Source organism: Pinus tabuliformis, chromosome 2_1, assembly GCF_031772625.1.
Source record: "Pinus tabuliformis cultivar Carrire ecotype Pingquan chromosome 2_1, CPIR1, whole genome shotgun sequence".
In the NCBI taxonomy this organism is placed as follows: Eukaryota; Viridiplantae; Streptophyta; class Pinopsida; order Pinales; family Pinaceae; genus Pinus; species Pinus tabuliformis.
Window position 1 is genome coordinate 856,676,861 of NC_142299.1, and position 23,311 is coordinate 856,700,171.

Consider the following 23,311-nt stretch of genomic DNA (forward strand, 5'->3'; position numbering starts at 1 on the left):
CCATTGCTCTAAAACGGTAAACCGGATTGATCTGAAACTCGGTGGGCATGTTTCTATCATCATTATGCATCTCCCATAGCAAAATCGTGATGAATGGATGCACGGATTTCGAGAAAAATGGGAAACGGCTGAAGATTTCAGAGATCGATTTCTCGGAAACCGTGCATTAGAATCGGCTGAAACTGCTTGGGTAGGTTACCATCACTCACATGCATATCCCCATGAAATAGGTTTTGAAACGGATGCACGGTTATGGAGAAAATGCAAAAATGGCTGATGGTGATGGAGGCTGATTTCTTGGAAACCGTGCACCAGAATGGGCTGAAACTGATCAAGCATGTTTCCATCACCCTTGTACAATTCCCCATAAAATGGTTTGTCAAATGGATGCATGGTTTTCAAGTTATGGCAAAAACAAATTTTGTTCTATGGATTTTTGCCTCAAGGCTTTTTGCAAATGTTTGCATGGAAGGGAAAACTGAGCTTGGGCTGTGATGTAGGTATGGGGATGATGGAGGAGGAGTTGAAAGATTGCATGAGGGCTTCTGACCCCTTGAGGAAGCTACAATGTTCGCCAAACCACTTTTTGAAATCCATGTCTAGTTTCCCACAATTTCTACAGGAAGTTCCTGTAGAAGCACAATGAGAATCACAATGAGGTGGAAAGAATGATGGAGAAAGGCAAGGGATGGCCAGATAAGTGCTTGCAAGCCTAATCAATAGATTCCCACCATCAGATTCCATCTTAGACTTGAATTTGGTTCGTCGAAAGGTTCTACAGGATGTTTCCTGTAGAGATACAGAGCTTCCTGTAGAAGGCACAAGAAAGATCCCTTTAACCTTGATTTGAGTGCTCCTCCTGTCATGAAACGTCCTTCTTGCAACCTGCAATGTCATTGCTGCAACATGAAATTATTCAATGGAGATTAGCTTTATTTTTCTTTTTCTTTTTCTCTTCTTTTTTTTTTTGAAAAACAACTAGGGCGCCTCATGGAGGTTTTCACCCTAATTGCCTGCCTTGGGCACCTCCAAGGGAGGTTTTCACCCAAAGATCTTATTCTCTTTTCTCTTTTTTTTTTTTCAACCCATTGACCGCCTCATGGAGGTTTTCAATCAATGAGCCAATCTAAGGCGCCTCCGAGGAGGTTTTCACCTTAGATTTCTATTTTCCTCTTTTTTCATTTTTTTCTTTTTCTTTTTTCCTTTTTTCTTTTTTTTTTTTCTTTTTTTTCTCTCTACCCTACCCTACTTGGAAAAAAAAATCGTTCTCAAGTATAAGAATACTTCCAATGGAGCCATGTGCACATCGAGATTACAGACAGAATGATGTGAAGGCTCGAAATGCATGCTTTGACAGGTATCCAGATCTCAGAGACCAAATGATCTGGCTTTGAAGGGATCAAACATAACTGAGGAAGGAAGTACCGCTGCAACTTAGTGACCTTCTGAAACCATATCTCAATATAGCTTTGATATCCTTGGTCGTCTTGCTGATTTGGATCATTCTTCATGTCACCTTCTATCATGACCTTCTGATCTTCCTCTTTTTGTTGATCTTTCTCTTGAGTACATGGAGGATTTGATGATAACCATGAGGGAACTTTCTCCATCTCTGATTCTGATCTCTTATCTTCATCAAGTGCAGCCCTTGGTTCTTTGATTTTTTCTTTTGGATCTTCTTTTGCCTTTGGTCCTTCAATGCCTTCAAGATGATCTCTTTTTTGCAACACTCTTCCTGAGCTTCGGTGAAGATCATTGGGCTCAAGAGGAGTTGTTTGGATATGTTGTGCCTCAGATTTGCAATGGGGTTGAGCTGCTCCATTGTGTGGTTTTGGAAATGGTGGTACGGGTAAGTGAGTGGAGGTGTGAAATTGAGATGGAGATGGATGGCATTGTGGTTGGGTAGGCATTTGGGGTTGCCTTGGTGGAGGAGGAGGCGATGGTTGTGGATGAGCAAATGGTGGAGGAAAATGAGCGGGATGAGAGTTGTACTGGGGCCTCCACTCCTGATAAGGTGCATTCCACTGAGGCTGTGGCTGAGCATAAGAGTGAAATGAATGAGCAACTGGTTGGGCATAATATGGATCTGGGAAGGAACAAGGAGGATATGACCAAGGAGGAGGTGTAGACCAGGAAGGATGAGCAGGGGGACCCCAAGAAGGCATGAAAGTGGCTTGATATGGGTCATAATAGGTCTCGGATGTCCCTTGCACTTCCTGCTGATAAGATCTAGGTTCATGTGGCCTCCTTTGGTTCATATAATAGAGTGGTTCAGTGGCTCCTTTGGCTCTCTGATATGCAACTTTAAGTCCAGGCAAGGAAGGGCACTGATTTGTAGGATGGTATTCTTCACAGATGAAACAAACTTCTAGGGAGTGCATTGGACATTCGTTCCTAGGATGCTTTCTAGTGCACCTAGGACAAAAAATGGCCAAAGCCCTCTTGGCTTCTTCTTTCTTCTTTTGGATCCGCAAGGAATCCAGTTGCATGGCAAGAAACTGCCTCATATCACTCTTGAAATCTTTGATCTGATTTTCAAATTCATCTTTGGACAAGATGTTGCTCCCAACATTTCTGCTTGTGGCCATTTGCTCCAGAGGAATGGTTTCTTCTTCTTCTCCCCTAGAGGTTCTTGAAATATGCCTTGATGTCCACCCAGGGGTTCTTTAATCACAGCCATCGAAGAAGAGAGAATTTTGGCTGTGTGAAGCAGTGGGGGTGTTGTGCAATCATTTTTCTAACTGATCTCTACTCCTACAAGACATGAAATGAAATCTTTTTGGTTGATTTTTTTCTTTTTCTACTTCTACATGCAAAACTGAAATAGATTGAACTGCAACTAACTATCTTGCTAAAATGAAAATGCGGAATTGAAATGAAAGCAGGAAATGACTAATCTATTTTGCTCAAATGAAATTGCAGGAATGAAATGCTAGGCTACGCTTGCGGAATTGAAATGCTAATCTACGCTTGCAGAATTGAAATGCTAATCTATGCTTGCAGAATTGAAATTGCGGAATTGAATTGCTAATCTATGAAAGCAAGAAATGCTAATCTACTTTTGCATAAATGAAATTGCATAATGGAAATGAAATAAACTACTTAGTAGAAGGTTGTAGTAGAAAATAGAAGAATAGCAACAATCACCAATACTCTGCCACTTCCCCGGAAACGGCGCCAAAAAGATGGTGGGCCCCAGTATTGTAGCAATAATGCAACAACTCCTGGAGCTCCCTTCTTTAATTTTATCAACCCGGTAGTTCGTAACAAACTTGGAAGCGACGGTGCTGTATGCACAAGTACTAGCTCTTGCCGCAGCTGTCACTTGGTCAGTTGGCACAAGTCCGCTAGGGGCTCAAGCCAACTTCTATGAGCTCTTAGAAGAAGCTTTTTAACTGATGGACGAAAGCTAACTCAAAGGAATCTAATCTACTTGCGGAAAGAAACTGAAAGCCAAAAAGAAATACAAACCCTAGCAAACCCTAATTCTACCAACTAGTCCTACTGATGCAAAAATGAGAATGCAAACTACGAGAAGAGATGCCATTACTTCTAGGAAGGTAAAATGCATGTTTCTAAGTTATCACTATCTAAAGAAAACATCTTTTTATATTTTTGATTAAGTTATTAGAATTATCATGCATGTGCTTTTAACTAGCTTTGACTGTGCAGAGGTGGATCAAGGAGGAGAAATGCTTGGGAAAGGTTGGGAAGGTTCCGAGAGGGTCTAAGGGGTCCCTAACACCCTTCCAGAGAGTCTCACAAAGTTTGGCTACCAAGAAACCTCATTCGTGAGCTTCTACGGGAAGTCTGTAGGGGTTCTACACGATGTTCAGAGATTTCTACAGGATGTTCTGAAATGGGATTTTGGAGCATGGGTGAGTGAGGGAAGATGCATGAGTGGATATGGAGGTAGGATAGGGGTCTGAAGTGGCCTAGGAACTGATGGATGGAGCTAAGGAATGGCGAGGATGGTTCAATTTGTTCAAGGGAGAGTGAAGCAATGTTGCACAAAAATTAGGGTTTTGGGAGCGAATGGCAAACGTGAAGCAAGGGTTCTAAGTAGAGGGTGGAGTGGATGGTGCTGATGGAGAATAAGTAGATGAAGGAGTGGTACAGGTGCTCTGCAAGTCGTTTTTCCAATCTGAACCAACAAAGACTTATGAATTCAAAGACCTAGTTACGTTGACCTAATTTGCTAGCTGTTAGTAAAGAGAATGAACAAAAGTGTGACCTGCAATGAAACCATGTATTTTAACTCATGCAAATAAGAAAATGAAAGTTTGAACTTGTAATCAACTTCTACACATGAAAATCAAACACTAGTGATTGCATGGCAAAGCAAAATCAGTGTTTTTGTGGGTAGCAAAGTCATCCTAGTCACAGCTCCTGATCCCACTAAGGGAGAGGTGAAACCACAGATTTTTGTTGGCCCTTTTCTTGAAGCTTTTTCTGTTAACAACCTATCAACTAAATCTGAGCATGAAAAGCTATTTTACACAAAAAAAAACAAACTAAATAACAAAACAAGAGTTAGATCTAAATAGCAGATTTTGTTCTAAGAATGCAGCAAAAACACATAACGATAATCAAAGGAGGTATTGGGTGCTTGAGATGGGCCCAACCCCAAGAGCTACAACCTCCTAAGAGAGATTTAGAGCTGGTGCAAAGTTGGATTCATCTTTATTAATCAAGAATCAAGAGTTACATCAAAACTGTCCACAAGAAGAACTTGAACATGAGCTGAAAGAAAAGCTAATCTATTGCATAAAAATCGAACTACAAACTAGCTAACTAATGGCTAAAACAAAATGACTAACTGGCTACAAAATCACTAACCACTAGCTAACCAAAATGAGGCCCTAAGCCTTCTTATTTATACAATTTGAGGACCCAACAGTCCTCCTAAAATTTAGGGACTCGGCTGCCCAAGACTTGTAGGTAACAGCAGTCCTACTTGACTTGTTTGGCTGCCCTTGTGTTGATTGATTTGGTGGCCCTTGAACTCCGAGCTGATGGTGGAGAATTCAAGGTAAGGGCCCATAAATGAAGGGGACACCTTCCTACAAATCCTCTAGCTTGTTCTCCCACGAATTTGGTTGCCAAGTGCTCATTAAGACCTTCAATTTTGTCTCCAAGTGGACCAAAAAGGCTACACAAAGAACCCATTAGACTTGTTGGCATAATGACTAACCAAATTCACTCTATTAACATAAAAATAATCAAAAACATGCAATAAACCAATGAGAATGGTGGATTAAGTCAAATTGGGAGGTTGAATGAGCCCAAATAATTGTACATTTTTGGGGCTCATCAAACAATACAGCTCAGAGCCACAATGGCACCACAGCAGTTGAGTCTTGTCCCGTAGTGGTGTTCCCTCCTTAGCCTTCGATTTTGCTTCTGCAAGTTTTGGACTTAGTGGAGTTTTGATTTGGGAGTGCTACTATCCGAATCAGAGGTGTCGATATTAGATGCTGGAATAGGCACCACAGTACACTCAAAGGTGTCAGTTTTGCAATATGAGCAGAACATAGGTAGAATAGGAAGAATAGGAGTTAAAGGGGAAGGAATGCTAAAAATAGAGTTGGCTCTGTCAGGCTAGGAGGTAAATCCTCAAATGTAATTGTATTATTCATTCAGGTTGTTCATTATTATATACAAGAGGGAGTGATTGTTCAGTTCATCTCTCAATGACTCTCCATTTTCTCTATTATTTATTTGTAGTTATTCACCCAATCCCTATGATTAGGTGTCAACAAAGAGTAAAAAAACTTTGATAGTTCCTATGGAATATCTTCAAATTGTGCAAAATCTAATGGAGCAACAAGTTGATGAACATGGAACTAAAAGACAGTTAGAGGAGGGTGATTGGGTAATGAACATGGAAGTGAAAGACAATTAGAGGAGGATTATTGGGTAATTTTGATACTACAAACTTAGAAGCAATCAACACTCAAGGAAAAAAATTGAATCATAAACTTGCTCTGGAATTTTACTTACAAGCAACCTGTATGCCCTAATTCCAATGTTTCCTTCTGCTATCGTGTAACCTTGTTAAAGACATTAATGATGAGAGGTAACTCTTAAATCCTCTAATGAGATTGATATCCCCATATTGAAGGGTGTACATTGGAAAAAATAATTTACTCATAGAAGTGTGCGTCCATTCTTGAAAGTGCTAAAAAATTCAAGTCCATCCTCAAAAGTATGTGTGTGGGGCTTGGTGCAGCATTGGTATACAACAGTAGGATTGAGTGCATGTTTCCAAAAATGATTAGATGCAAAAAAAAAATCCATGTACATAACTTTATTAAATGCAAAAGTGCATCTAAAATATTTGTTATAAAAGCTCATTCTCATTATACCACTATTCATTATACTACTATCCCATGATATAGTAGGGAATAAAAAGAATGTACCAATAATGCTAAAGATTATTGCTAAAACAAAATAATATTACTTCAAAATAGTCTAAGGATTGAATAGGAAATCATAATAAAAAGAAAAAAATGTAGGATGAAGTAAATAGAATATAAGTGATTTCTTAAAAATAGAATGTGATTTTCTCAAAAACTAAGAAGCAAAGATAAAGAAAAATAAAATATAAATATCTATAATAAGTTATGTGTGTTGAAACAACGAAAGAGGGAAAATAAATATAAAGATTTATAAAATGATATGTGTGTTGTTAAAGATACTCATATACAACATCTGTCACAAAAAGAAATAAATATACAACGAACTCTATTCTCAACTCTATTCTCAATTCTTTTCTCAGCCAATAAAAGAATTGAGAAACACTAAATCAAATTTGACATCCCTTCGAACATCTGTCACTCTGAGGGATGGAAAATACAAATGGTAGTTTTGGGGACTTTTTGTGTAACCCACAATTATGCCCAACTCTTTTGTAGGCTCTAACTTCTTCCTTTACTCTTTGGAGACATGTAAACAAGGAGAGGCTCCAAAGGTATTGAACTGTGACACATCAAGCTTCCTCCATGAGAAATTCTACTCTTGTGTGATCATGCCAATAATCCAATGAGGATTCTTGTTCTGTAAATACACCATTGTGTTGCATGCTTCAACCCACAATTGTAGAGGTAGGATTGGTCATGCAACAGCACCTGTGCTACTCCCATAATGCTATGGTTCTTCATCTCAGCAACCCCACTCTATTTTGGGTTGTGTGGTGTTGTCAAAACTCACCAAATTCCTTCTTTTGCACAATTTTTTTTAAACTCATTTGACATGTACTCACCTCCATTATCACTTCTAATATCCTTCAACTTCTTGCCCATTTCTTTCTCAACTAGTGCCTTGAAATCTAATAAATTAGAGAAAGTATCATCCTTCTTCTACATGAAGAAGACCCAACACTTTCCTGAGAAGTCATCAATAAATATGACAAAATTTGTGTCTAGTAGTGGAGGTTGTCGAGAAAGGTCCATAGACATCAAAGTGGATCCTTTCAAGGACTACATGTTTTGGATTGTCACAATCATGGAAAGTGGCTTTTGTGTACTTCGCTAAGGTACATCCCTTGCATGTACCTTGTTGCTCTTGTGCTCCTTTGGGGAGCCCTGTGGTAATCTATTGCATGATATTTAAAGTGCCATGATCAAAATGACCAAGTATTTTATGCCAAAATTCACTCTCATCGTGACTCTACACCATCTCTGCCTTTGTGCTCAATGAAGCACAATCCTCCATATCTAGCTTGTAGAGGTTCTTCACATGAACCTCAATATTCTTCACCTATCATGTGGCTATGTGTCTGAGGAATTCCTTTCCTTTGTTGAAGATCACATTGTAGCCACAGTCTTCGAAAACTGCAATAGATATAAGATTCTTCTTTAGACCCAGAAAAAACATCACGTCCTTGAGACTGAGAGCGGAGCCTAACTCACTCTAAAAGGTGATTGCACCAATCTCGGTCACGATGTACCTTCCATGATATCCCATATTGATGTGCATTTGGAGATCCTTCTCCTCCAAATCATTGAAAAAATATTTGTTCCCCGTCATATGGAATGAGGCACCGTTTTCAAGGTACCATACATTTCCCATCGTTGTGATGGCCATGTGTTGTTGGGAAAAGTATCCAAAACGGAATGACCCTATCCCACTCTAAGGGTGATAGTACCTCAACAACAATCAAAGCAAAGCTATTCGAGATTACTTCTTTATGAGATGTAAGAGAGGGGAGAAATAGATCCACTAACCGTTGTCTTCCGCTAATGATTGATCCAATCTTCTCTCTTTGCTACTTGCTCCCAGCTCCTTGCTCTTTCACTGGCCCAGCTACACCAAGATCCTACAAAATGGCAAGAGAGGGAAACTACAAGAACCATACTTTCATAATTGATTCAAGGATTAGAATAAATGAAATACACAAGTATAACAATACACTATTGAGACACATGCATATAGAAGAACTTCAAATGCTTTATTAATGGAAGAAGTAAAGTTCAGGAAGTGATACAACCATAAAAGGCCCAATCCAGCATCACCTCCCAGCAGAAAGAAATCTCCTCTTCACCTCCTTCAAGCGAATCACCCAATAGTTCTATACTCAAACCAACAGCACTTCCTTACAGTCACAAGATTCCCCCCTCCTTAGACCTCATGAGAGAGCTCTATATATAGGAGATTTGGAGAAAGGATGAGTCAACTTGTAGCTGGCATGAAGCTGACTAGTGTCCTCTCCCACTTCAGTTATTCTTCAATTCTTGAGTCCACTTGGAGGTTCTTGCATCCACTTGGAGATCTAGACCCTCTTACTCATCACAAGGCGAATTCCCTGATCCAAGTGTCATTTTGGAAGCTTCCTAGGCATTGACACCTTGAGGAATGACTGTGCCACTTGGCCAAACTCACCCACCGCAGGTAGCCTTCTTTGCAGTTGACATTCAGCGCAGGTACACAGTGGAGCAGTTGACATTCAGCGCAGATGCTCAGTGGAGCATTTGACATCATCCAGAATTAGCTTGTTTTTGAGTGTTTTCAGGTGGAGAACTGATATTTAGTGTTGTGGTTTGCTGACCTTGTTCCTCTAGGGGTAGGAACAACATGTTTAGAGACTTTGGATCCCTCGGATTATTGACATTTCATGCTTCATGCTGTAAGGCACAAAAATGTCTATAACACCATGCATGCAATTAGAGTAAAATCAAGCTCGAATTGTGCAGCTAAAGCTTCACCTATTGCTCCTCTTGAGGTCTTCTTATGTATCTTCTTATGTGTACACTTCGTGGAATAGTGCCCAAATTCATGAAAGTGAAAACACTTCATTAAGTCTTTCTTCTTCCCCCCTTGGCTAGATTCTACTTTTGATTGGGATTTCTTCCCTTCCCCTTTATTTTCATTTCCATCCAAGGCACAATTACCCTCATCCTTGGCATTGGATGAAGTCCTGTCTCTGGTAAAGTGCCTTATTTCCTCCTGTAGCAAATCAGACCATAAGCATTACCAATTTGATAGTTTCTTCGTCCCATTCGCTGGATCTTGGTAGTTGTGCCAACTCTTAGGAAGGCTTAGAAGGGATAGGCCCACCAAATCATCCACTTCTATAGTAACATAAATTTTGCCAAGATCTTCACGACATTGTGTGAAGCCGCTCAGGTATGGTGGAATGGTCTCATTCCTCTGCATCTTGATATTTCAAAGTTTGTCCTTGAGTGCCAACTTCTTATGGTCACTACTATTCTAGAACAAATCTATCAGTGCTTTCCACATTGCATGCAGAGTCTATCTCACATGGAGATTTGAGAAAATATGGTATCATACTCCCTCCAATATGATTCTCGTCACCTTGGCTACACACTTCTTCCATTATACTAGATCCTTAGCATCAGATGTTGTTGGTTTCAGAATATCATTATCAATGAATTCCTTCAACCGATTATCCTCCAGTACTACCTCCATGCAGTACTTCCAAGACACATAATCTGAGCTTCCCTCAAGGGCATACTCGAGAATTAGTCCATTGAAAACCATATTGTCAGTCCTGGAGTAAACTTACAACATTGATCTTCAAATTTAAATCTCCTGCAATGACAAATTCAAAATATTTTCACTAGAGTGATTCCAACTCTAATACCATGTAGAAATTAATGTGTAGATTCAATACTTCTCATGAATTTACTAAATCATAAGACTTGAAGCTATTCTGCCTATTGGCGGAAGTTAATTCACCATATAGAACACAAATCATAGACATGCAAAAGGAAACATCACACACATGCACACATATTTATCTAGGGGAAAGCAAATACTCAAAACTGCTTACTATCTATATTTCATTAATCACATAATAGAGATGAAATATGTATGCTTAATCAATCTTGAGCACACCTTGCACGTGTATAGTCTATCCCTTTGCTCGACTGATTGACCCTAACCAACATTTAGCCAATTTTAAGCCCCCCAAGCTCTTATTTCCTTGTGATGTTTCCCTAGCAAATTGGCCCATATTATTTAGGAATTTCCACTATTGAATTGTGCAATTCCCTAGGGTCCTTCATGTGACTACATGCATCACCTGTACACATGGGAATATGTTACAACTCATAGTACACTGCCTTGGAATCTCAATCTCAACTAGGTAACTCAAATTCTCTACATGCAACAATTATTTTTGATTGATTGATTAGATAACTGGTTGATCACTAAGTGTGGTTGAAGTTCCGCTTCCATAACTTGACCTCCACTAGTTCTTATGATAGTTAGAACTACTTAAACTGATAATAACTCAAATTAACTAAAATAGATTGCTGCAAATTAGCAATCAAACATACTGAACTGAACTCAAGCTTCCTCGACTGGAATTAAATTACTTAACTGAGTGACAAGTGCCATGTCATATTAGTTAACTACCTCCGAGATTTATGTGGAAATAGAAATTCTTACTTCAGTTTCAACAGAAAGTGAATAGTTATTCCCATTCTACGCCAAAATGAATTAGAGGATTTTTTTATTATGAAGTTTAAATCAAACCAGTGTTATTTTTTCCAATTAAATTTATTTATAGGAATTAAAAATGACCAGTATAGGTCATTTCGATAACCTTTGCAGGGAAGGAGTTAAAACATGGGACATCTTTGTCACAAAAATAATGAAATCTCCATTCACTCCATCTCTCTATCTCCATTTTTCTCGCGTTCTTTCTCTCTCCCTTTTCCTGCCTCCCTACCTCATTGCCTCTCTCCCTCTCTCCCCCATCACTATTTCTCTCTGTAGATCTCCCTTCATCTCTCTTTATGTCTTTCTTCTTCCATCTCTCTCCCCAAACCATATCTATCTCTATATCCCTATGTATTTCTTCTCGATCTGTCTCTCTTTATCTCTCCCCTCCAACTCTCTCTCTCCACCTTTCTCTCTCTCCCTTTCTCATCCCTCAAACCCCATCTCTATATTTTGGGTCTAAGGCTTGAGATTCTTCGCCTAATCATGGTAAAGGCCACCTTGGACACCTCAATTATTTTTTGGGACCTATTGCATTAAATTATTCCATAAATCATTTCTAGGGTCCTATGAGACATAAGTACTAGTGAAAACCACTTAGTCGCATGGGATCCATAATCACAAGCCAAACACATCTCTAAGAGCCCATGTGTGGTTTTTCAAGGCATTCTTCTTGGCCTAGATGGATAAAATCTTTGTTTGTGGTTGAAAGTCCATGTTTCCATCATAGCCATGTCCTGGGATAGAAAACCCATGTTTGAGCTAACATTATTATCCATAGGTTCCTAAAGAATTTCTTTAGGGCTTAGGGCTAGGTTCCACACCTCCATCCATCCCCCAACCCAAAACAATTTTCATGGCACTATGACCCAAATCTATTGCTAAAAACCTTCTAGAGGACTCCATACTTTCTCTTAAAGGAAAAGCATCCCACAAAAAGGTCCAATTGGTGGTTCAAAACTCCATTCCTGTCCCTTTACCTTTAGAAGCTATCTTTATGGTTTGACGATTGAGTTTCCTCCCCCAACCATGGCCAAGGCTACCTGGGATGAATCATAACTTTCATCATGACTTATGCATGCCTTCTTCCCTATATCATTTCTAGGGTTCTGGGACATGTAGCTACTACTCAATACCACCTTGCATTGAAAATTACATGGTCACTTCAATAATTAATTAATGGTTGATGATTAAAGATACTAACCATAAATATACATAAATGAATAAATAATTTTGTAATGTGATTTAATAATTTTTATTATTTTTTAAATTTAAAAAATATTAAACTAATATATTTTAAATAATGATATTTACTAAAGTATGGGGAATCGATAAAAAACGAGCTCTGCAACTCAAACCCTAATGGCGGCAAAGCGGTGAAAACCTAAGGAAGTCGGGACGAAAGTGTGGACAACCGACGCAGTCTAGTCCAGCAGAACTGTTAGCGGCCAAAGCAGAAAAGGAATGCCAGAAAATGTCAGGAGGGGAGAGATCCCCTCCTACTGAGAAGTGGCGGCAGGAGAAAGACAAAGCAGCAAGGAGTCAGAGGAATGGAAGAGCATGGGCCCAGTGCTAGGAGCGGCCTCGCAATCAGGCCGCAGAGGAAAGTGCCTACCATGTACAATAGAGAAACCCAGATATGTGATCCCAACGAACAAGCTGGAAATGTACCGAAGTTACATGAGGGACCATGCCCTTATCTACAAGTTTTTCGGAGTCTGGCCATCAGAAAGGGACCTCACCAAGTGGATACAGTAGAAATGGCAGCCTCAAGGCCACATTGAGCTCAAGCTCGGAGCGAAAGGCTTCTTTACGGTAATCTTCTTTAACCTGAAAGATAGAGAATGGGTTTTTGATAATGGCCCATATTTTTATAATAATGCCAGTCTATTCTTGCATTTCTGGGAAGACTGTTATAACCTAGACAAAGAAACCTTTCTGGCTGCTCCTGTCTGGGTCTGTCTATTTCGGATCCCCATAGACTTCTGGGACTCGGATATCCTGGAAGGAATAGGAAACTCAATAGGAAGCTTCGTGAAAATAGTAGATACTACAAAGAAAGGTAGATACGCCTCGTATGCCAGGATTTGTGTCTACATGAACCTAGCAAACCCCATCCCCGACACTATAGAGCTTGAATACCACGAAGAGATATGGCAGCAAACCATAGACTATGAACATATTCAGTTTAGGTGTCATAGATGCCATACCCATGGCCATCTAGCAAAGGAATGCCCAATAACCCGGGAGGAAGAAGAAATCAGAGGATCCCAAGGAAACAAGAGAGATTCGGATCAGGAGGAATTCCAAGAGGTGAGAAACAAAAACAAAGCCAACAGGGAAACCCCCCAGAAAGATAGGAAAGGCAAACAACCTGACACAGCAAAACCAAACAGTTTCGCTATACTACAGGTAGAACAGGATGAGGAAGATCAGCACATGGAACATCAGGAGGATAAAGGCTCAGACTGCAATGAAACTAGTGAAAGGATCCTAGCTAAAAGAAAGGCCCCGAGTCCAATAGGGAGGACTTAAGCCAAGAAGAGGAAGTGTTGGAAAATCTGCAGCATGAATGGAAGAACCTGGCTGAGAGGTTTATCCCCGAAGATCAAAAGAAGCTGTATACTGAAACCTTCCAACAATACAAAACCAAATTAGAAAAAGGCAAATCCCGAACAGCAGAAAACCAAGAGACTCAAAAAGAAACCCGATTAGATCAGACTGGTAAAAATAAGGGGGGGAAAAAAGAGGAAGAAGAAACATCAAGGAAACCATACAACTCATGGGAGAAACCCTAGTCAACATTGGAAAAGTAGTCCCGCTATCAGCGGTGTTCCAAACCCTCTCTCAAGTTAATCAATGATTTTGACGTCATGGAATATCAGAGGCTTAAATAGTAAAGGAAAACAGAGACATCTGGAAGCACGACTCAAACAAGACAAACCTTAGATCATGCTTCTCCAAGAAACCAAAATCCCAGGACAGAAAATGGAGGAAATCCTAAATAAAATAAAACCAAGATACGAACATGTCACTATAGACCCCAAAGGCAGTGCAGGAGGAATAGCTATCCTCTGGAACCCAGTTGAAGTCCTCGCTAACTGGTGGATAGGAATGCCAAGAATCCTCACCGAGCGATTCAGACTAATAGGACAAAGTGAATGGGTCGCAATCTCAGCTGTATATGGGCCCCACATCTGAGCAGACAGAGACCTATTCCTCATTCAACTGACTAAGCTCCGAAGTTTACACCAGGAACAAAGATGGATCCTGGCTGGAGACTTCAACTTAATTGCTTCTCGAGAAGAGAAAAAAGGTGGAATAAGCAGGGAAGACACAGAAATGGAAAAATTCAGAGAAGTGCAGACAGAATTAAGAGTAGTGGATAACCCAACCATCAACGGAAAATTCACATGGAACAATAGAAGAGGCTGTTCCAAACAGATTGCTTCAAGACTGGACAGATTCCTCATCTCAGAACACATAATTGAGCTGGATATCTTCTATGAAGCCTCTATCATACCCTCAGCAGGGTCGGATCACTGGCCAATAAAGCTGGAAATAGCCTTAAATAATTAGAGCAAAAGGAGACCCTTCTGGTTCGAGTCCTTTTGGCTCTGAGCCCCTGACTTCCTAGACAATGTAAGAGGCTGGTGGCAAGACAGAAAAAGTGGAAAGGAGGGCCTCAGCAAAATGCACTCATTTCAGCAAAGGATCAAAGAAATTAAAAGCAAAATTAAAACGTGGAACAAGGAAGAATTTGGCAATATCCGGCAGGAGCAGGGCAAACTCCAAGCCAGAATGGAAAGAATCCTACGGAAAATCATCTTGGAAGGGAGAAGTCAGGCTCTTGCAGAGGAGGAAGGTAGAGTAATCACCCAATTAGAGGAAAGGAGAAAACAGGAGGAAATCCTGTGGAAACAAAAATCCTGAATCCAATGGCTCAAAGAAGGAGACAAAAACTCCAAATTCTTCCACAAAGCCATGATAAATCACCGCCAACACAATAGAATTTTCTCCTTGAAAGAAAAGGAAGGAAACAAAGTGACTCAGCAAGATGAAATTGAACATATTTTGGTGGATCATTTCAAAGGTATTCTCTCTGAACCTAATATCAACAGAGCTGAGGACATAGACAAAATCAGCCACCATATTCCCAAGAAAGTCTCTAGAGATCAAAACTTGGCCCTTCTTCGGATAATCTCCAAGGATGGACTGGAGGAAGCAATAAACAAAATGGCTAAAAATAAGGCCCCAAGACCTGATGGCTTCACCATAGAATTATATCAGGCCACTTGGAGCTTCATGTGAAATGATCTACTTGATCTAGTGGAGGAATCCAGATGCTCCAAACGCATGCACCAAGGTTTGAATGCCACCTTCGTGGCGTTAATTCCAAAGTTTGGCTGCTCATATGAACCACAGGGTTTCAAGCCCATCTCCCTATGTAATGTGGTTTACAAAATTCTTGCAACTATCATTGTCAATAGGCTTAAGCCTATCCTGCCGGATCTCATTGCCCCAGAGAAAACTGGCTTTGTCTAAGGAAAGCAGATCACTGATGGCATTATAGTTGCCCAGGAAGTGATCCATTCCCTGAAAAGCTCTCGAGCCCCAGGCATGCTTATCAAACTGGATCTAGCCAAGGCGTTTGACAGGCTAAGCTGGACCTATCTGGAAGGTATCCTAAAAGCCTATGGATTTGATCAACGATGGATAAAATGGATCCTGTCTATGGTTAGCTCCCCCGTCCTATCAATTCTCCTAAACGGCTCCCCCTCTGAAGCTTTCACTCCATCCCGTGGGCTAAGGCAGGGTGACCCCCTGTCTCCTTTCCTCTTCATCCTGGCTGCAGATGGCCTAGGCAGACTGGTTAAGGCTCAGGTTTCCAAGGAACAGATAAAAGGCCTACACATCTACGGAGAAGATATTCCGATCTCCCACCAGCAATTTTTGGATGACGTAATGCTTTACGGTCAGGCCAACCTAAAGGAGGCCCAAAGAATTATCAAATCCCTATCTCAATTTAACAGAGCCTCCGGGATGGAAATTAATAAAGATAAATTGGAAGTGTTCTTCTTTAACACCTCCTTGGCAGTCCAAAGGTTCCTTGCTCATACTCTAGGCTTCAACAGAGGATCCTTCCCCTCCAAATACCTGGGAATCATGTTACATGAGCACCAATTCCGGTCAGCCAACTGGAATTTGCTAATCAAGAAAATCCGCAATAAAATGGAGAACTGGACCCACCGCTCACTAAATGCCCCAAGTCGGGTAACCTTATTGAAATCTGTTTTGCAGGCCATCCCAAATTACCAGCTCTCATGCCAAGCAATTCCTAAAGCTGCGAGCCAAAAGCTGGTCTCACTGTTCAAAAATTTCCTCTCGCAAGGGACTAGCAAAACTAGAAAGTGGGCCCTTATCTCATGGGAGTGGCTCTACTGGCACCCTAAAGATGGTGGTCTTGGACATCATGACCCCTTCGTCCTCAATCAAGTAATGGGCGTGAAGCTCTGGTGGCGGTGGCTTCAGGGGGGCCCTGACTTGTGGAAGATACTCTGGGAAAGAAAATATGACGAGACAGGGGAAATTGAAGACAAACTGAGAAGGACGACAGAGACCAGAGGTTTTGCAATATGGAACCTGGCTAGAGGCAACAAGGATCTGAGAAGGGAGCACAGCTTCTGGGAAATCCAGGAAGGAGACAAAGCCAGATTCTGGGAGGAATCCTGGCAGCAAAGAGACCGTCTCATTCAAAAAGACAACCTCCATGCCATCCTTACCTTTTCGACCCAGGTAGGGGCTTCAACTGTTAGCAACTTCTGGAAGCCTGATGAGGCAGGATACTGGCGAAATTGGAAATTTAAAGAAGACTGGGCAGGAGCACCAGAAACCGACAGATGGCAGGATTACTATACAGAGATGGCTTCTTGGAAAATAGCAAAGAAAACAGGGTCTGACATTCTCAGGTGGGGAAAACGCATACAAGGAAATTTCACTACAGCAGAAGCCTAGCACCTTCATAGCAACATCAACCTTCATCCGGAAAACAATCAACGTAAAAATCTCTGGGAAATTAAGCATTGGCCTAAAATTTCTTTCTTCAATTGGACAGTTCTACACGGTAGAGTGCTCACCTGGGACCAAATTCTGCGGAAAGGTAGCCAAGGCCCATCCCACTGCGCCCTTTGCCTCTCCCAAGAGGAAACCATGGAGCATTTGATGAACCGCTGCTCCGTCAGCTCCTCCGTGTGGAATAACCACTGAAATTTGTTTGAGCGGCAGCACCGTAACCAGCAGAATATCATAAGCACTATCATCAATTGGCCAAAAAAGCCTTACCTGAACCCGGTCGTTAACCATGCCTGGCTCCTCTCCGCCGGATTCCTCCTATGGAATATCTAGAAAGCCCGGAATGGGGGCATTTTCAAAGCAGAAACTAGAACTACTGCAGTAATTTGGGAACAAGTCATCAGAAACTTCCGGGAAACAATCCTTTTGGAATGCTGGAAGGACGAAGACTGGAAAGTCTCGAATACGGAAGAAACCATCCTGGAAAAATTAGAGGTCAGATAGAGTATGGTAAACTGTGGGGATTCTCGAGCAGATAAGGCCAAAGAGGTGACTGAAAGCAACCAATACAGATGCCCTCCTCATGGATTCACAAAATTAAACTTCAACGGAGCTGCAAAGCACAACCCAGGCGAGGCCGACATTGGCGGAGTCTTTAGAGACGCAGAGGGCAACACTCTCAGAACTTTCACGATGGACTGTGGAGAAGCTTCGAACAATGAAGCAGAGCTGCACACCCTGAAACGAGGACTCGAAATAGCTCTCGGGGAAAACTTTAAATGACTCCAAATCGAGGGGGACTCAAAGTTGGTAATTGACATGGTCAGAAAGCTCCAGCAGAAAATCCCAGCGGAAAGAATCAGCAAAAGCTGGAGAACCACTTGGCTGGTAAGTGAAATTGGAAAGCTCATTCCAAAAATTGATTATCTCCTCCCGACCCACACCAGGCGCGCAGGTAACAAGCCGGCTGATTGGCTTGCGAACTGGGGTTGCCAGAACTGGGGCAAGGAAATTGATAGCGAGGGTCTACCACATTTGCATCAGGAGGAGAAAAACCAACTCCAACAACTGTTAAACGGTGATGCAGGAGGGAAAAGCATGGGAAAAACGAACGGCCAAGACCAGGCAACACGCAATGGAGGCAGAGATAATCTTCATCAGCAAGGCTCGGACAGCTCCTACGTGTGGAAAGGCAGAGGGGTAAGGCAGGCACATGACAGGGAGGTGATGGGGTATGGCTAGAATGGCCGAACAAACGGAGGGGACATGCGAGCTGAGGCATCATTAAAGAAAAATCTAGAACCAGCTTCAAAACTCGAGATAATGGGCAGGGGAAGGACGACAGGTGGCAACAGGAGTCAAGTTAGGCTACGGCAAGAGCAGCCGGACAGAGAAATGAATGATGAAGCATGAAGTGGAAAGGACAATCCACGCCACTTTCCGAGATGAAAAAACCAGTTGGCGTGACAGAAAAATAAATGGACAAGTGGAGGCCGGAATTTCTATAAGCCAAGTGGTGGCATGCTCGACACGACATTGAGTTAATAAACCCGAGAAAACAGAGGGCAGGCTCATTCTGCTCGGCAAGAAGAATGACAAAGAATGGAAAGACGCCTGCTCACCTCTGCGACCAGCCCTCCTCATCGGCCTCAGCAAGAAAAGGTGGTATGTTTCCTTCTGTTCTCGTCCCTCAGACATGTATGCTTGTTTCTTTGGTCTCTTGGTCTGGCTGGATATGCTTTGGCCCTGTAGGCAGACCCCCTGTTGTTGTGATGTTAAGGGTCCCTCGGGCTCCTTCTGGTTTCTCCTTTCCCAGTCCCTAGATGGGGAAGATTTGATTTATGGTAGTGCTACGTCCTGCTCCAAGAGTCGGGCATTTTGGGGGGCTTCGCCGGGCTACGCCATGCTTCTGGAGGGTCCTAGAACCCCTGTTATTCTCTTCTCTCTGGATTTCTACCATGGTTGGCTCCAATTTTGTTCCTCCCCTCCGCTGATCAAGGTCGTTTGGTCTCTTTGCTCTGTTGGTTGGGGGGTTCTCTGGACTCCTATAAGAAGGTGGCGGGTCTATAACCAACATGAACATAATGGCACTTTTCTAATGTCACGTGAGACTACCCATGCTAAGCTCATTGCCAAAATGGAACAGACCCCGACCAGGCTCTATATCTCTTATACTGACTCTCAGCTTTCTGCTGTGACAAGTAGGCCCAGAGGAAAAATGGCTCCAAGAAGGACCACTTCTAAACAGAAGAAGGAAGCCGACACCAGTAGTCACCCTAATAAAAGAGGCAGAAAGCCCGACTTTGACAAACTCCTTCACCTGATTGATGGGTACATGACTGGTATTTCTCCTAAGGTCCGCGCTCTCATCCATGAATGGGAACACGAGTTGAGGGAAATAAGTGCGAACCAGGAGATTCCCCATGAGTACTGGGCTATAATCTCCAACCCAAGCACTTCCAGAGGCAGAAACTCGTTATTCAGTAGAACGTTACAACTCTACTGGATCATGAATCATGTGGTTGGCAGGGCCATGGAGGTTAACCAAGCGGTGCACGAAGAGGAAGATGAAGAACGCAAGCAAGCGGAGGAACTCCTCAAACGCCAACTAACGAAAGAATCAGCGTCCATAAAGATCATTCTCTTAAAAGAACTTGCGGCGGTCCAAGTACAAGTTTCCATAAACCATCTGCTGCTAAAAAACATGGAGCAAATGACGCTGGAGCTCAAATGGGCCATTGAGCAGAAGATCCTGAAACCGGGTGCCAACGACTCTAAGCCTGCCCCGGTGAATCTGTCGGATGAAGATTAGTGGTGTGTTTAGTTTCTTTACTATTTTGTGATGAACCTGAACTATATCTGGGTACCTTTCTCTGTTACAGTAGTTAGCCTCGCTTTGAATAAGCAGAACAATGGTTATGATAGGAAGGAGTTAAACATTTTTAAATTTTGGTCTGGCTTTCAGGTCAAAAGGTGGCGGTCTCGTTTCCCTCGGGCAGGCCAGCCACCTGAACTCTAGCTTAATTGTATTTTGATGTTTTATGGAATGAAGAATGCCTAACCTTACAAAAAAAAATAATAATATTTACTAAAATGGTTGGGTTTAATTTTATTCAAACTAATTATCCAAAATAATTAAAAAAGACAAAATATAATAATACATATAGTTAATAAATCAATAATTTGGTAGATAAATTACAATAAATATAGAGAGAGTTATTCATATTGCAAGTTTTTAATAAATAAACAAAATATAGTTTATTGTAAAAATTAATAAATACCCGTTAAAAATATTGTTACCTAAATTTATGTCAATAAACAAAACAACAATTATTACTCAATAAAATCAATTTATTAGAAAGTCCTGATTTAGTGGAAAGAAAGTCATATTTTCTTTTATGGTCGGCTCATTCGTAATAAAATCTTGAAGCACCAAAGGGCACATATAAATACATTGAAGTTTCACATTTTGAATATATATATATATATATATATATATATATATATATATATATATATATATATCTGTGTGTGTGTGTGTGTGTGTGTGTGTGTGTGTGTGTGTGTTTTATTGATACCAACCACAACCTCGTAGGGAGTTTCATTGACACATGATCTGAAATTGTTTAAACCACCCGAAAGTGCGTAGGGCGTATTTTGATCGTTCGTTTCAACGTAAAATTGAACTGTTGAATCTCAATCTCAATCTCGTAGGGCGTACTTTTGATCATTCGTTTCAACATAAAACTGTGCAATCTTGATCTCGTAGGGCAGGGCAGGGCGTGATGGCATCAAGAGATGCAGAGAGGAGGATGATCCAAGATTCTACAGGAGATGGAGAGGGAGAGGGCACCAGTAGTCAAGCTGTGGCACCATGCCCTAATTCCACCAAGAATAAGAGGTTTGAAATTAAGAAATGGAATGCTATTGCACTCTGGGCATGGGGTATTATGTGCTTCCAACCTTACTTGTTGCATTTATTTATTTATTCAAAACAGAGTCGTTTTACACCAGTCTTCAAACTGTCTCTGAGACAGGTATCCTTCTCACTAAAAATATCCAATTTAACTTGAATGATTTACTATTTTATTCTAACACAATTTTAATCTCTGCATGCAGACATCCAGGTCGATAATTGTGCAATTTGCAGAAACCACATTATGGATCTCTGTATGTTTTATTTATTTATATAATTTAATGGTAGAAAATTGAGAAGATGTATTGTTTTCGGGAGATTTTTGAATCAGTTTGACTAAATTATATGAAATTTGAAAATAATATTATTGTTTTTGTTTTTGTACATATAGGTATAGAGTGTCAGGCAAATCAAGGAATTGAGACCACTGAAGAATGCAGTGTTGCATGGGGTATATTATTATTATTATTCGCTTAAGCTCTAGGTTATCAAAGTTTTATATGTTTTTCTTTGACATTTGAAACAGGAGCCTGCAATCATGCCTTTCATTTTCACTGCATAAGCCGGTGGCTTAAGACAAGACAAGTCTGCCCATTAGGTATGTATTTTAAACTTCCCTCTTGTGCAATTAATCTTTAGGGTTGCATTTTAGTAGAGTGAAATTATTTTGAAATGGAAACATGAACCTTTTTAAGGAAAATTATGGTTAGTTTTTTTTTTCTGTTCACTTTATTTTTGGTTGGACAATGAGAGAGGAAGTTTACTTTGAAGATTCATTTGAACTTTTATTTTACACCTCACTATGTATATATTGCTGCAGATAATAGTGAGTGGGAGTTCCAGAAATATGGACATTAAAGCTGTGATCACCACCAGTGTCTTATTTTATGTATATATTGCTGCAGATAATAGTGAGTGGGAGTTCCAGAAATATGGACATTAAAGCTGTGATCACCACCAGTGTCTTATTTTTTTCTTTCTAAATTCATTTGTATAATGTTGTTGGTTTGTAAATCAAATATATAATTGGTTGGTTTGTTTGTTTTCATAATTTAAAGTTTTCTTATTAATAATGTGACGTATTTTTGGAAAATGATTTATTATAAAAAACAATTTACAATGTAACATGCAGTATATTCACTAGCTTTGTTAAATTCATGTGTGCATGGGGTATTCTTGTTCCTTGATATTCCATGTTTTTTATGAAATTCTTTCATTTTCGCGAAAGAAATTGCCTTGCATTTTATATTAATGTCTTATTCACTATTTCTCTAGCATTTTATATTAATGTCTTATTCACTATTTCTCTAGCTTAGTTACATTGATGTGTGCATGGGGTATTCTTTTTCCTTGATATTCCATGTCTTTTATGAAATTCTTTCATTTTGGTGAAACACTCCATCATCTTCTTTCTTCAACATTCTTATTGTATTCTCCATATGATTATTTACATAAGCCTTAAATTCTTTAAATTTATTAATGACATATTTCTTTTGGAGAGAAAAAATCCATATGAATCTTGAGAAATCACCTCTCAATATAAAATAATATATTCACATAATGTTACTCTGTTGTGTTTAAAAAACATGAAATATTAATAGAACTCGAAATCTAGAGTGACATCAAGAATACCTTCAACCATACCCTCAGCATATGATATTTCAAGGTCCTTACTCTATATGCCCTGATATTTGATGCCACATCATTGTCCTTGCTCTAAAGATAATGGGGCATCTATATGATTCATTTCCACCCTTGGGTATTTCTCATACTACAACCTTAGAAGCAATCAATATTTTTTTTCCTTCTAAATTCATTTCTATAATGTTGGTGGTTTCTTTATCAAATGTATAACTGTAATTTGATTTTTTTTATCAATCCCCTCCACTGGTGAGAAGACTTTGGCTGTAAATTTGGCCTTGTGATTTTCAATATTGCTATTGGTTGCATGTTTCAAATTATACACCCACTTGGAGCCAATAGCATATTTTCCCTCATGTCTAGGAACAACCTCCCAAGAACCATTCTTCATGATGGAGTCATACTACTCCACTATGGCACCTACCCACACCTTCTGGGAAACAACCTCTTCAAAAGAAGATGGCTCAAAATCAATCAACTCTTACATGAGTTCCATATATTCGATATATATGTATGGTGACCTCCTTTGTCTAAGTAAGGAGCTAGGGGCTCCAACATGTTCCTGAGCTTCCTACACCAGCATGTCTTTCTTGCTGGACGTCTTCCTCCCTTCTCTAGAAGGCTCTGTGTGAGTGGGTCCCCTAACTCAGCCTACTCTCTTCTCGTCCATATGTGGCTACTCCACAACATCTTGTTGATCTGATTGAGGCTCCT

The 23,311-nt window shown here is 40.5% G+C and overlaps 1 protein-coding gene across 1 annotated transcript; it reads left to right on the forward strand.

Moving 5' to 3' along the window:
* Window positions 1-20,825: 20,825 nt before the first annotated feature.
* Window positions 20,826-21,814, forward strand: LOC149203370 (uncharacterized). Its single transcript, XM_089401845.1, has 5 exons — window positions 20,826-20,985; window positions 21,160-21,210; window positions 21,348-21,407; window positions 21,483-21,554; window positions 21,777-21,814. Exons 1-5 carry the CDS (start codon window positions 20,826-20,828, stop codon window positions 21,812-21,814), a joined length of 381 nt encoding a protein of 126 aa, XP_089257971.1.
* The last annotated feature ends 1,497 nt before the right edge of the window (window positions 21,815-23,311 follow it).